The sequence below is a fragment of the Pteropus medius genome, unplaced genomic scaffold, assembly GCF_902729225.1.
Source record: "Pteropus medius unplaced genomic scaffold, Ma_sr-lr_union100, whole genome shotgun sequence".
NCBI lineage: Eukaryota > Metazoa > Chordata > Mammalia > Chiroptera > Pteropodidae > Pteropus > Pteropus medius.
In genome coordinates, this window is record NW_024351647.1 from 6,796,391 (window position 1) to 6,812,237 (window position 15,847).

Genomic DNA, 15,847 nt, shown 5'->3' on the forward strand with positions numbered 1-15,847 from the left:
TTTTACAAATGAGTAAAATGAAATTTTCATGGTTATGTGTTTTGTTGAAAGTTACAAAGCTAGGAAATAGTAGAGTTGATATTTGAACTTAAGTGATCTGACTCCAAAGCTCACTCTTAACTCCTAAATGAAATTATCATAAGGAAGAGAGTTTGAGAATGAAACTATGAGACTATCAGTCCAAAGATAGAAAGTGATAAACTCCAGTGCTTAGCTACAAGGGAAATTGAAAGAGATATGAAAAAGGAAGGTGGTTTTAGCCTGAAAAATGTAGCAGGATGGAAATATTTCAATTTTGATCTTTATTCTCAAGTGGGTGTTATCAATTATTATAAAGCAATATATGAAAAAACATGGCGGTACGTCAGGAATTCAGGTGAGTAGTGAAAACTCAAAGAACTAGCCAAGAAAAAAATTGTATCAAGAACCCAGAATCTCCTAGTTTTCTAAGTTCAATGATGGACTCTCTCCAAATTGGCGGGGGTGTGGGGAGGAAAAAGCAGACTCACCAGTGGTAGTAGCGGAATCGGGGTCTCCAGTTGGGTGTTCGAAGTAATGTTTGCAAGGCACATGCCAAGTTCACAAAGAGGTAACACATGAGAAAAAACCTAGCAGAATAAAAACAAATGATAAGAGGAATGATTATTATTGTAAAATGATTCTTCAAGAGCTATTTTAAATAATTGGGGATGTGTGCTCTGCTAAAACCTTTGTTCTAGCCCAGTAGCCTTTGATTAAGACTAGGAAATAGAGAAACATAAACTCCCCACAAACCTGCTCATTTCCTATGTTCTCTCTGAGCGATGACATAACGAAGACCTCAAAGATGAGGTCATCTTTCGTTGCTCATCTTTGTTCCAAATTCACTTATCAAATCCTATGGATTCTATATATTTAAAAATCTCTACCACTATCACCTTAGTTCAGGCTCTCATCGCTCCTCTGCTAGATTAATTAAATAAACATCCAATCGGCATGCCTAGATCATTTTTAGCTTTCTTCTAATCTATCATTTATATCAAATTGATCATTCTAAAACATAAATATAATCATTTTGCTCTCAAAGGATTATCCCCTACTTCTAGGTAAAAGTTCCAGGTTCTTTGTGATCTGGCTCTACCTACTTCTCTGGTCTGCTGCTTCCTAACATGTACCCTCCACTCTATCAAAGCCAAATTGCTTTTGGCTCTCTGGATGTGCTCCATTATTTCATCCTTAATTCCTTCACACACATCACCTGCCTGGAATCTCTTTCACCCCTTTGCTGCTTAGCAAATAACCAGTCTTCCTTTCACCCCTTTGCTACTTAGCAAATAACCAGATGCCTCACTTAAGAGCAGCACTCATAGCACTCAGGGTGCACTTTTACCACAGTATTCATCACATTACACAGGGATCATTACTTTTTTCAGCTACCATCAGTTCCTGAAGACTGTGTCTTATTCATTTTTGTATTTGCAGCATACTGCCCAGTGCCAGCGAGGTAGTATGTCATCAGTAAGTCACAGCTGAATTAATAAAACCTAACAGTGGTAGTAAAAGCTACAATCAATTAGTAATAATCAGAAATGAAGGCAAAGAACATCTGAAGTTATATAGGTAGGAAGAAACTATGACTATTATAGCCTTACATAAAACTTCTCAGGAATATTTATTATATAGTGAAGTTGCATCTCTAATTGGCTCACTTTGTAGTTATCACCATTGTTATAGACCTGATGGAAACCCACATGTATTATATATCACATAAGCAAGAATGACTGAAGACAATAACTGGCTCTTACATGGAAAGAATTGGGGCCACAAGATCCAGTGAGGCGATAAGGATTCCCAGCTCTGCAATGGCAGCAGTCAGAAGTAAAGCCCAAGTAGGTTCCCCATTGGCTTTGCTGTGACCAAAAACCTGTACAAAGGGAAATAGACATAGGAGTGTGGGAAGTGTTTGAGTCAGTGCTCACTGAATCTTCTATGATATAGTTTCAGACATCTGAAAGGTAACAGTGTTGCAACTGTGCTATCTTTTAAACACCTTTACCCAACTCACATATTAACTCATACTAGGGATTTAGACAGTTTTATACTAAAAACCGACATGTTTTTTCATATTATATGATCTAGTAATTCATAAGCCTATGACAACCACACTGTTTCTCATAAGACCTGAGAAAAAAGGAAAAGGGCATAGGACAGGGTCACTCACCCTCAGAAAGGGTATGATGTTATCCTTGGCTATAGCTTGTAGCAGCCTTGGTGCACCTGTGAGACTCTGAAGTCCAGCCCCACAGGTTGAGAAGAAGGAGCCAATAACAATCACCCACGGGGATGGCCAAGATAAGGTACCTACCACCAGATTACCTTTCACAGCATCCCCAAACCTGAGAGAGAAATAAGAGTGGGAAAATTAAATCTGGAAAGAACTTTAGACTGTTTGGTGCAAGAGGCCTAACTTTTGGCTCATCTCAGCTTTCAACACGCCTTTCTCACTAAGCTTAATCATTTCTAGTTTCTGATTTAAAGAGACGTGTGACTCTTCCTTTCACTTGAACAATGAGAGGCTACTGTAAAGTTATTATTTGGCTTACTTATAACATTGTTGTGTCTCAGGGAATAGGTGGCCCAAGGAGAGGAAGAGAGATGAGGGAACTGCTGGTCAGTGGAGTAGCCAGAACACACACATTTATTAAATTGACAGTCTTATATGTGTGTGGTTTATGGTGCCCCGCAACAAATACAATAGCAACATCATAGATTACTGGTTGCAGATTACCATAACGAATATAATGAAAAAGTTTGAAATATTGTGAGAATTACTAAAATGTGACAGACACATGTGAGCAAATGCTATTGGAAAAATGGTGCTGATAAACTTAGCTGATGCAAGGTTACCATAAACCTTTACATTGTAAAAAAGAAAAACTCAGTATCTGCAAAGAGCAATTAAGTGAAGCATCATAAAATGAGGTAAGTCTGTATTAAGGTTCCTGTCCTCAAAGGACTCAATCCAGTAGAGGAGAGTGATATAAAAACAAGTAGCTGCAATATGGTATGGTAAAAGCAATAGTATAGTGTGCTTAATGTAGTGGTTGAACAAAGGGAGGGGTGGTTATCTGTGTGAGTGAGTCTGGGAAAGCTTCATAGGATAGAAGATACTTAGTCTAGTCTTAGAAGATGAATATAAGTCTGGCAGGTGGAAATAATCGATTCTAAGTAAGGAAAACCATACAGACAAATGTGTGAATGACCGCAGATCTGAAACAAGGCACATTTAACTTTAAGTTATGGCTGGAGCACAGAGAGTTTAGGAGGGAATGGCTGGAGATGAGATTAGAAAGAGGTAGACAGGGCCAGATAAAAGTAATGAGTTTTAAAAGGCTTTGGTCGGCTCTGAAGCAGGAAAGTTTGTTTTTTAGAAGAACAGTTCTGGTAGCAGCATGGAAGAAGGATTAGAAGGTGGTTAAACCGAAAGGACGATTATTACAATAATCTAAGCAAAAGATCCTGAGATCTTATACAAAATGATGGGGATAAAGAATAGTGGAAAGTGGAAAGAATGAGATCTACTACTGTGAAGGGTAGAATTTACAGGGCTTAGAAACCAAATGAATGAGGGAATTGATGAAAAAAGTGTAGGATGGATGATACATAGGTTTCTGTTTTGAAAAAGGAGTGAATGGTAAGGCCATTAAGTCCCCAAGATGGGAAAATGGGAAGAGATACAGCAAGTTTCGGGGAAGCATTTTTCTGAAAATTTCTTGCAAAAACATATTTTATACTCATAGGTGAAAGGAAAACACTCGGCAGCTTTCATGAAGGAAATGAAGAAAGTAAGTTTCAAGCTTTTATTTAGAATGCCAAACAGATACATGTGTATGTCTCATAAAGGAGATGCTAGAGACACTTGAAAGTTTTATTTTTACTTCCTTCCTTTACTTTTGGTCTTAGTTTTCCAGGTCTTAATGTACAGGTAAGTCATTATTCAGACAAATTCAATACTATATTGAAAAGTTTTATTCACTGCATCTCACGTATTTATAACAACATACTACTGGCCCTTATTATTCACTAACCTTTTTGAGAACTATATACTGTATGTATATTTTCTAATTGTTAGTCATGGTAGATACGTCAGGTTGGGTTTTGAGTTTATAACTGTCTTGGGGTTATGTGGGATAATCAGACATAATAGAAAACAGACACATGATTGTTACAAAGAAATCAGCTACTCACTTGTCTCTGAGAACAACGCCTTCAATACATGCGCCAAAAAGTACAACATTGCTCAAATCTACCATATTGAGTGTCAAGGAAAATGATGTTCACCCTTTAAGATGAGATATAAAGCAGACACTCAGGATTATTTCTTCTATCAGTGAAATGAGTTGTTAAATTCACTGATCCTATAAATCCTTTCTTGAATTTTAAAGATGACGTGGGTAGATTATCTGGTGAGAAGGTGGTAGAAAGCAGATATCTTTATTACCAGGATAAAAATACTGATTACCCTAGTTCTACTTGATGTTCCTATGACTAAGACCCAGATTGGATCCATGAAAAGGATACAGACAAAGGAAGTGGTCAGTATGGCAAGGATAGTGCCAATGGGAATAGACTTTTGAGCATCTTTCAGGTCTCCAGACCTGTTTGATCCAGCCATGATACCTTTAGAGAAGGAAAAAAGAACAAGTTAACCTCTTCAGTTCCTAGACATTTTGACATGCATACGAACATCAAAGACTAGAGGCAAATCTAGGAATCTTGAAAATATAATGTTGTCTCCTGAGAAAAATCACAGTTGGAGTCTGATAGCTTCTCAAACAGAAAACAGCCCTACTGCTTACCTGTCACAGAGGGAAAGAAGATTCCCACAAGAAGAGTGAAGGAGGTGGTGATGTCAACAAGGACATACTCATGGTTTAAACTCCCTAAAACATCAGAAGATTTGGCTGAAGGCTTTTCGATGATCTCTCCCTTTGGTAGATAATTACTCCAAAGATTCTCTGCAGTGGGCAAAAAGAGGAGATATAAGCATCAGCGGTATGGAAAGAAGATATTTATATAATTTCTACCCAAACTACCTTCTAAATCAGACTCCTCATTTATAGGGCTTTCAAAGGTATGCTTGCTTCTACATGAGCACATATACACATACAATAAAGTACGCATAAACCAAAAACTGATGCCCCTCCTCACCTGGTTCAAATATACTTTGACAAAATGCTCTGGTACATACAAATGCAGTTAAATTTACTGATGCAAATTAGTAAAACTTAAGCAGACTAAAGCTAACTGCCCTGCAAAGCCCCTTTGTTTTTTTATTAGTCATCAATGCTGTTTCTAATACCTCAGTGTAAACTTCCTAACATGCAAAGAAATTTGTGGATCCAACAATTAAAATAGAATTCATGTAAAAGTTTCAGAAATTTAGCTAAGTTAGGAAAACACATATGTGGATGTGGTGACATTAAAATAGTTCCATTCTAGCTGCAAGAGGAACATTAGCAATTTTACAATAACACAAAGAATATTTTATTATCTTATCCTAGATTAAAAAGTGATTTGCTTAGCTCTTTCAAAAGGAGGTAATTTGTAGCAGACAACACTGCAAGGGAGTCCTGAAAAAGGATAACTTTACTAATAAAAAAGTAGAAAGATGTTGAATTAAGAGCTGTATGCTGAACTTAAAAAGGGAAATGGCCCATTTTCCTCAGAGAAAAAGGAAAAACTTGTCCAGAACTCTCCTAACTTACCTGTAATGACACCACTAGCCAACCCAGGAATGCCCTGGATTGAAGTGACGTTATTATGAACAAAGTATTCATCACAGGTGGCATTGAAAAACTGACTTGAGTTACAGAAGAAGCCCCATAACTTTGATGGTACTGTCATGTTGTTCATTTCCTTGGTCTTAGAGCAAATGTCAATGTGTCTTGATGAAAGAGTCCGGTTACCCAGCATGCAGACACTAAGTAAAAACAAACAGGAAGAAAGATGAAGCAAAGGAAAAAGATTTTAAAAAAGAAAATGGGTTAGAAATAGGTTAGTAAATAATAGGGCTAGTAAAGAAAAAAAAAATCTCATCTCTGAGAGCATCTACTGTCATAGATGGGAAAGAAACTATTATTTACTGACTAGCCCTGCCAATTTAATCCTTACAGTGACCTCACATAATATGTATTAGTATTTTGATTCTGTGGATGAAGGAACTGAAGTTTGGGGAGATAAGGTAGTCTGCCTGAGGTCATACAGGTGCTGGTGATAGTGATCGAATTTAAATAGAACTGTCTGAAGACACTGTGCTGACTCATCTTCCAAAATGTCCAGGTTATTAACCAATTGTTAGGTCTAAAAGAATCCTAGAATCTTTTTGTTCTTACCAAAAAAATTTCCACTAATTTTATTTTTGGTTTAGGAAAGCCTTATGTCACAACAAACCCCTTGAAAATGTTATGCTAAAAGTCAAACCTTCTGGCTACTGTTTGGAGGAAGACAGCTTGGCTAAAATTAAAAAGCACATCCATCTGTGGCCTAAGAGAAAATTGTTTTTGAACTTAAGCCTAGACACAGTGGGAGTGAGGATATTTAAGGATAATACAAACAGTCACTGCTGATTTTATTTTTTTCTTTAACCCAGAGATACAAATACGAAAAAAGGAATAAACAACCCACAGTTAAAATCTCTCTCAGAAGAAACAAAGCAACTTTTAAAATCTGCAAAATGACAGCATAAATACTTAATGAACCCTGCAGCCATTACTCGGCTTCAACAACTCTCAACATTTCCCAGTCTTGTTTCATGCATTGCTCTAGGTTTTTGTTTTGTTTTACAGGTATATTTTTGTTTTGTTTTGCTGAATACCTGCTGGTGGTGCTTGAGGTTGCACCGTTTACTCCGAGATAACTAGCAGATTACAGTCCTAACCTTGACCCCCAAATCTGCCACGAAATAGCTCGTTTTTTGTTATTATTTTCACATCGCTCTAGCGTATCGACAGTCTTTGGAAACAAATGACATCATTCTATTGATAGCATTCTGTTTTTAGTAGTGATATTTCCATTTACAAAATAGAGTAATGTTTGATTGCTGAAAATGTCAAATCCTAGAAAACATAGCATTTCTATGTGTGATGTTAAATTAACTAATGCTGGCAGTGGGCTACACCTTTTTTTCCTAAATGGGAAAAGGGTTAAAAAAATACCATACATCATGACCTTTTATCCATAAAAAAAAAAATAAAAAATAAAAAGTTTTGAAAGAGAACTAGAGACAAAATGGAATTTCTCAAATTAAGATATGGCCAGAAGCAGCCATTAGTACTTGAATGACTCTAAAATGGATCTTTGGCCAGTCTGCAATCCCTAGATAAGCAGACTGAAACTTCATGATGGAATCTATTGCTGATATCATTTAGCATAGTAGAAGAAATACTGGACTGGGAGTCAGAAAATCACAGAGTTGATGTTCTTGCTATGCCATTTATTAACTTTGGGACAAATCATTTAATTTAATCTCTATGAGCCTAATTTTCCATCTTGAAAAATCAACATAGGACTGATGAGTTTGTTCCCTGGATGATCCAGATGACTTTTCAAAGATTACAAACAACACTCTGCTGGTTAGTCCTTATGCCAGTAGTCAAATGAAAAACAGGTGAGTCTATGAGTCACATCTGTACAAATCCATTATTTCAAAAAATATACTTTAAGGCACCTGCATTACTTATGGTATACAATATAATCTATACACAGAGATATAAATGCAAATAAGGTGACATTTATTTCCCTGTATTTTATAGGACTAGGAAGTCCACTGTGGTGCTAACAACTAAAAATTTAAGGGATTACAAGTATTTAGGTAGGAGTTTAGATTTCCTTTGACTCTCTTGATTTTTCATTAATACAAACAATTCAACATTTTAATACTTTATAAAGGTTGCTGACAAAAACTATGCTGTTTGCAAAGCCCTTCATGAATAGTTTGAATATGCACAATCATTATCAGACAATTTTGAAAAACCCTAATACCTACATCCAAATGATGGTTACAGCTTCCAGTTCTATATTTGGGACATGAGGAAAAGGATCAACATGACATAATTTGCTGGGAGGCTTCCTGTCTAGATGCAAACTAGGCTTAACCAAAAGGGAAATCTCAGAGAGACTGTGAAATTCTGACTTGAAATGGTCACATCATCAGATACTGTCAATGACTACTGAATAATAATGGTTAGTCAGAGAGATAGACACATACGGGAAGTGTGGAGGGGCAAAAGACGACTTGATGGCTCCAGCATAGATGGCCAAGATGGACACAATGACACAGGCCAGAAAAAGTGAGGCAAACTTGTTCACATAGCGTACGCCGATGAATACCACCAAAACCATGAGGACCAGGAAGGCTGTGCCATAGACACGCATGTTATTTAGCATGGCTGCTGATTCCTTGAGTGCATCATCACTACGAAAGATGGCAGCCCGGGGGACAATATATATCTGTAAAGCAAAAGAAGTAGAAAATTAGGTAATTTCAAAGTAATCAAGTAAAAGGATGTTGTAGTTTGCATTTGCTTTCACAATGGAAAGCAAAGATGAGACATAAAATGGCTATAAACTTAGCCTAACTCCTATTTGGATCTAGAATGCCTATGGAAATGGGATTGATTTTTTTATGTCTACATGGTGCTTTGAATATCTATATTTCCTTATTTTGGAAAAAAGAAAGAAGGAATTAATTGCTTATTCAAAGGGTTATATAAAATAACCAACAATTTTCTTGAGTCCTATTTCTGCTATCATTAAATAGTAAAAAATATATCCCAGTAAATAAATAAAAAAATGAAAAACATTTTATTTCATTAAAATAAATATATCAAAAAAGACAAACTTTATTTCACTTTTCCCCAATTAGCACAAGTCTTCCTTGGAGATCTTAACTACTTGGTTGAGGTGGTAGAGTGGAGGTGATTGGGTGGAGGGGAAGGAGTAGGCAGGGAAAGGACACTCTCATCTTTCTGCCTTATATTCACACTAGGAGGCCAACATATGTTTACAAAGTGTGATAGAGGCACAATAAGGTGAAGCATAATAAAACAAGGTAAGCCTTTAACAGGTTAGCTGATTGCAGTCAATCACTTGATTCCTATAGCTGATCTCTCAGAAGCTTTGATATCATAGAACAAAATAAATTCAAATTCATGTATTTTTTATACTTTAGAACACAATGAAGTCATTACTCACCAGAAAAATTTCAATGGCACCAAGGATATACATGGCTGCTGCAAATGTGGTACCAAGATAAAAGCAGAGGCCAACAGCCCCACCAAACTCTGGGCCCAGTGCCCTGGAAATCATGAAGTATGAGCCCCCAGCTAAAAGACAAAGTAGAAGGTGATTAGGATAAAGAAAGTATATTAGTAAGAAAAATGTAAACAAGTCATAAGAAGAATAAAAATATACATTATGGTTAAATTTTTCAGGTTTTTGAAAATGCTGAATGTGATAAAAAGTAGATTTGCTAGTGGGAAGTAAAAGATAAAACCTTTACAGCAGGATATACTGCACAACTAATGCTCCACAAGAAGCAGCACGATTTGTCAGTATTAAAAAAATAACAGAGAATATTTACTGCAGACATAAAAGAGCCCAATAAAATATATTCTAACTATAAAAGAAGCTAAGAATGCAATAGAAATTAAAGATTCTGAAACAGAAAGATTTTTTTTTAAAGGTATCCTAAAATCAAATAGTATTAGTGTCTATGGCCAATCGACTAAATAGTATTCTATTCCTTGGAAGTCTGCACCTCTGGCTTTACAGCATAAACATACAGAAATTATTGACAAACCTGGGAGTCTGATCTTAGCCTACTAACCTGGCACCACTCCATTAGTTGCAATGGCACTCATGGAGATAGCAGTCAACATTGTCTGTAAAGAAAGGGAAGGAAGAAGATTGTTACTATATAAAGAGGACATTTCTGTACTACTATCCCCTCTTTGGACTTCAGAGCACTTATCAAACATTTACCTCTATCTACTTTTATGGAGGGCGTTGCCTGTCATACCTAATTGGTATGAAAATGAGATGATGTGGTTCAACTCAATATACTAGTCAGACTACTATTATCTGGAGTATTCTGTGAAAATGCCCCTACATCATAATCAGTAGGTTAGATGCTATTAAGGACCACTGATCTCTCCCTGGGTCTTCTACTTAAAATAATTTGAAAAACAGGTTAAAAACTGATTAAAGACTGGCTATAATAACAAGAACAATATTCAGTAAGGAAGGGAACCATGAAAGACCTCTGAGCTCATAAACACTGTATTTTAAAAACATTACCTGGTAGCAGAATATAGAATGGGCTGTAGAGAGGGAGTAGGTGGAGGGAGAGTGACTTGTTAGTAGGCTATTATAGTAGTTCGGTGAGAAGTAAGGACTGCAGTGGTAGTAGTGGCAATACAAAGAAAAGGTTAAATGTAAGAGATTTCAGAAGGAGACATGATTGACCTTGGTAGCTGATCATACGTGAGAAGCAATCAGGGAGCCAAACAAGGGCCTGAAGTTTCAAAACTAAGACACTGAAAAAAAAATCATGGTACCATTAATTTTAAGCTGTTCATGACTGGACTATGACTGCTTACCCAGCTTTGTATAGTACTGAGCTGAGCATAATGAACATGGAGGGTATAATGGTGATAGTAATAAAAAAGTTCAGCTGATAGTTGAATAATAAAATAGTAACTAAAAAACTAATCTTTCAACTTATAATAAAATTGATAGATGTAGTTGGAAAACATGGATAAAAGGAATTTAAACTAAAGGAAGAACAAAATGTTTTCAGTAGGGTGGAGAGAAGACCTGGAAAAAACATCTGAATTTCTGGGGAAGAGATAATGGATGAGACTTCAAAATAAAACACATACTCTTCACCTCCAAACAATAATCAGTTTCGTTTCTCAACACTATGCTGGTGTACTATATCCCATTTTCTAACATTTTCTGTTAACAACTTTGGTGCTACAAGGCTCAAATAGTTTGTATTCTGAATCCTTGGTAGGCTATATCTTCTACTTCCTGGAGAAATCGTCCATTATAATTTCTAGTACATTGCACTATAGATAATAAGCAGTGAATAACTGACACTAAATAATTGAAAATCTTTTCAATTTTAATATCAAAATAATCTCTTATTGAAATGAGTCTTTCCTTAGTATTCTTTGTTTTATTCCCAAACAGGTCAACTGCATAAACTCTTGAGTGCTCGCAAGGTTCTAGGTGATCTCCAGGAGCCACCTCAGGACTTACACAGCAGCAGCAGATAAGAACAATTGCAAAGGCTTGAAGAACTCCAGCTGTGCCCACTACCCAGGTAAGGCGTAGAAATAGTATCACTCCAAAAATATTCTGTAGACACGGGAGGTAGACGCCCATGAAGGTACCCATCTGGGGCGTCTGGAAACAAAGATGTTGACAAAAAAAAAAATATATATATATATATATATATATATAGTTATCTAAAAGAGATGTCTTTATCCCTTTACTTTCATATGAAAACTCACTGCCAACTACCATATTAATCTCAAAGCAGAGATAGTAAGTTTAAGCAATATCTTTAAAAAGGCACATATAAAATCTCTATCTTATAAATGTCTATCATCGTATCTTTTATTATTCCTAGAGCTATACATTTTTGTTTCATAGGTCCCCACATGTTTTCACATAGGCATTTGACCACAAATAAACTTAAGTGTACCTCAACAACTTAAAATTTTCTGTTGTTCAAAGCTGTTAGCTTTCTCTTCTCATCTAAAAATGAAATAATGGCTTGATCTTCAGAATTTTGTATAAATTCTTTATAGTTGTTGGTAAAATAAAGATCAGAGGGTCACTTTTTTACCCCAGAAAATCCAGAAAGCTAACTTGTAATATTGTTTCATATTTTCATTTCGAGAAAAGACTTGGTATTCGGTCTTTCAAAAACTCAACAACTTCACAACAAAGAGAGAGCATCAGGAAATGAGTATGGACACTCTTCTTTTGAAATGCTCTTCTCTCTCGCTAGAATGCTCTTCTCCTGACTATAACTCCCTCATATTAGTTAGGTCTCTGCTCAAATATTACCCTATCAGAAGGGCTTCCCCTGACCAACCTCTCTAAAAGAGCAATGTCCTCTGCCCTGACTTTCTTGCTAGCTAGTCTCAGCCTCTTTACCCTGCGTATATTTTTCTTCGAGCATTTATTAACATTTTATCAACATTGTTACTGTGTGCCCACACTAAAATTTAGACTGCATGACAGCAGAACACCGTACGTTCTGTTTGTGCTATGACCCCAGTGCCCAGAACAGTATTTGGTATACATCAAGCATTTAGTAGTTACTGAGCTTAGAGTGATGCCCTGGCTATTTCCTCCTTTCTTATATATAGGACTCTTCTTATTTACCCATGTTTTCTAATGTCTCACCTTGGTGGGCTTCTTTTTCCCTTCAGTGATATTCTCTGCTTCTTCATGTTCCTTTGCTCCTTGGGTCAGATTAGTGTAATTGGCCATGCGGTTGAGGAGAGAAGACACCTTTGGTCTGGTGTCCATTTCTTCCTATAAAACCAGAAGTATGGAAGAAATGAGTAATAAAGAAAACATTAAAAATAAGCATCAAAATGACCACCCTACCAGAAAATTGCAAAGTAAATGAGAAAATATTTCACAGGTAAATATTTTAAGAAAATTTATCAATGAGACTTTATCCCCTCCATTAAAATATTATACTTAATCAGGGCTACATAAATCCTTATAAATTCTTAAATGAAAAGTTTTATGATTCTAATAGCTTAACTTTAAAGACAAAATCATACTGGCCCCCACAGACAGCTGTAATGTTATAAACAGCATTGATAATAGGATCTTTAACCACAGCACTCCCTTTCTTTAGGCTATTAACATTCTACTAACACTTACGGCTATTACTTATAGCACTAAGAATGGACAGGTCAATGAAAAACTTTTGTGACTGAACTAAATATCCACCTCACACCTTTTCTTGAAGGAAACTGAGAGAAAATATCACATCATTTAAAAAACAGGCACACTGAAAGAAGTGGCACTCACATGATTGTCCAAAGCCAAACAAAGGCAGTGCTGGAATAAACTAGGGTCCTCTCAACAACTGGGCTGTCTTAGATAAGACACATAAGTCCTCTGAATCTAGCAGTCTGCTTCCTACATTGATTTTTGGTTAGCAGTTTAAAGGTAAATTACAGTCTGCCCAAACATACAGTTGAAAAATATACTACTTTATACTTAGAAGATAATTCCAAAGTAAACATTTAAATCCGAGCTGAATTAGATAGCAAGGTTCTCTATATGCCTGCAATGTCAACATACTCTTCTTTATTTCATATAAATTTAATCACTACTCATTAATTAGTATTAGATTATATAGACTGGAAAGTTATAAGTATTGTATTTTAACAATTAGTTATTAAATTATCCAGCCTGTACTTTTAAACTCAATGGAACAGAAAACAGCTATCTTAAAATCTGTTCCTAAAATCTGCCCTAGTTTTCTCCCAAATATTACCTCAAAGAGTGCCAAGTTTTTATCAAAATATTCATCTCCTTCTTCATAATTGGAATTATTGAGATAAGCATTTCGAGCTTTCTTATGCCCATCATCTGAGGAAAAAAGTAAACCAAGTTAGTTTCTCTTTAGTATTGAAGATACACCAGCACCAAATAACTGTCTGTTTTCTCTGTATTAACAGAACTCATTTTCATATACAAATTTTAATCTGAGAGTGGAAGAACTCAATCAGTATTGCTTGGAGAACGTGGCTCCCTCTCCAACAAGAGTAAAACAACAAATCTCTAAGAAGTAAACAGAGATTATTCCTTTCAACATTGTGAAAACGTCTGGAAACACTATTCTTTTAGGATACTAGCCTAGTAGGGTCTTTTGAAGTCACCCAAATCTAGGATGAAAAAAAATAGAATACTTACTGAGTACCTACTCAATACTGTGCTAGACATGGGCTATTTTCCATACTGTTGCTGTTGATAATGGCAGTAAAAGCTCTCTGCCTCCAGGGCTGTCTGGCCTTTTGTAAATGACATTAGGTTATTTAACCAAGTACTATTTTTGCACAAACACTTGCCACATATTTTTTATGTTAAAAGAGGCACCCCACGAGAATATGGTGGACCGGCTATGAAGAAAAAAAGAAAAAGAGTCTGGACTCCATAAGACAGTAGTCTTTGTGTTGTTTGAGCACTACCTTAACTTTGGTTCTTTGTTGTGCAAGTTATACAATTACAATTGTCTGGTAGAAGAGAAACAAAAATAATAAAAAATATGTAAATGTCATTTAGAACTAAGATTTTAAATACCAAGGAAATAGATACCAGTATAAAAATTAAAGAAATTAATTTAAAGTTCTATAACCTTAAATTTATGTAAGATGAGCTCTGGAAATAGGCAACAAGCTATTAAAATAACTGGGTCATGCCAAGGACTGAAAAGCCAAATTGAAGGGGTTCCTACTGGCTAAAAATGGAATAATATGACACTAAAAATAAATAATGTAATGAACTGAAATGCAAATATGTGAAATATCCAAAATGATATTTCTAAAATCTAGTCACTTTTGCAATTGCTTTAAAAAAAAAAATTCTTAACTCTGAAATATAATAAAGGGAAAGAATCAAGCAATTGTCCTGCCTTTCCTATACCAACTGTATTTCAGGGTAACTAAATAAAATTTCTTCATTATAAAATAAATTCACCAATTTTCAACCACTAATGAAATAACAGATCTAGGCAAACGCCATCAATGGCCGCTAAAACCATTAGGTGAAAGGCTCAAGCAGAACTTTATAATAGATGGGTCAGGGTGATCTGGAATCCACTGATCAATCTTAACATCATTAAAAGCAGGAAAACACAATCTCCTAATGCAATACAATGAAAAGGACACTGTGCAACCTATGATGTATCCTTACTCTAAAAAAAAAAAAAAAAAAAAAAGTTAAATCTAATTTTTTATAATCTAACTGCCTGTTCACAGAAAACAGAACCTGTTAAACATCACCACAAAGGAACCTGTTAAACATCACCACAAAGATGCAATCATGAAATTCAGAATGAAGCAAATTCTACATGACAAAGAATCTAATTTCTTCAACAAATAGCATGAACTAAAAAAAGGTGAATTCTTACAAATTAAAAGTGACAAGATAAACACCTGACCAATTGCAAGGTGTGAAACTTGTTAGAATTCTAACTCAAACAAATCAAATGTAAAAAACAATGTTAAACAATCAAAAATTTAAATATGAACTGGTTATTAATTTTTTTAAAGGGTAACTACAATCATCTGATGTCTGGCATTTTCTTTAAAATATTCTAGGAAAATGTTAGGTGGGGGTTGAAAACATTATTAGAACTAAGTAATGGATTTATAAAGGTTCATTATTATGATATCCTATCTACTTTTCTGTACCTTTGGAAATTTCCATAATAAAAGTTATAAAAACAAAGAAAAGTATTAAGTCTTTCCCTCTCTTTAACGGTTCCAGAAAATTCTAAAGAGAATAATGACACAGCTTAAAATGATCACTTTTGAGTTATTCATTTATTCAATTAATTCGACAAGTATTAATTAAGTTCTTATGATGTGCTGGGCACTATTCTAAGCCCCGGAGATACAGCAGCGGACAGGCAGTTACAGATGCTGTTTTCACTGTTAGTATACTGAAGTAAAGAAGACAGAATATAAGTAAACAAAAACCAAAAAACAAAAAAAGATTTCAAGAAGCAATAAGTACAATGAAATAGGTACTGAGATAGATTATG

The 15,847-nt window shown here is 35.4% G+C and overlaps 1 protein-coding gene across 5 annotated transcripts in view; it reads right to left on the reverse strand.

Annotated features, from left to right (window-relative positions):
• The window catches only part of SLC12A6 (solute carrier family 12 member 6), a 77,146-nt gene that overhangs the window by 12,573 nt on the left and 48,726 nt on the right, over positions 1-15,847 (reverse strand). For all 5 annotated transcript variants that reach the window (XM_039843991.1, XM_039843994.1, XM_039843995.1 and 2 more), the window contains 13 exons: positions 13,577-13,671; positions 12,463-12,594; positions 11,305-11,451; positions 9,869-9,923; positions 9,235-9,365; positions 8,249-8,490; positions 5,748-5,962; positions 4,839-4,997; positions 4,561-4,659; positions 4,228-4,285; positions 2,201-2,375; positions 1,785-1,903; positions 510-608 (listed from right to left, as the gene is read on the reverse strand). In XM_039843991.1, the coding sequence (XP_039699925.1) occupies positions 510-608; positions 1,785-1,903; positions 2,201-2,375; positions 4,228-4,285; positions 4,561-4,659; positions 4,839-4,997; positions 5,748-5,962; positions 8,249-8,490; positions 9,235-9,365; positions 9,869-9,923; positions 11,305-11,451; positions 12,463-12,594; positions 13,577-13,671 (1,726 nt within the window). The remainder of the gene's footprint in view (positions 1-509; positions 609-1,784; positions 1,904-2,200; positions 2,376-4,227; positions 4,286-4,560; positions 4,660-4,838; positions 4,998-5,747; positions 5,963-8,248; positions 8,491-9,234; positions 9,366-9,868; positions 9,924-11,304; positions 11,452-12,462; positions 12,595-13,576; positions 13,672-15,847) is intronic.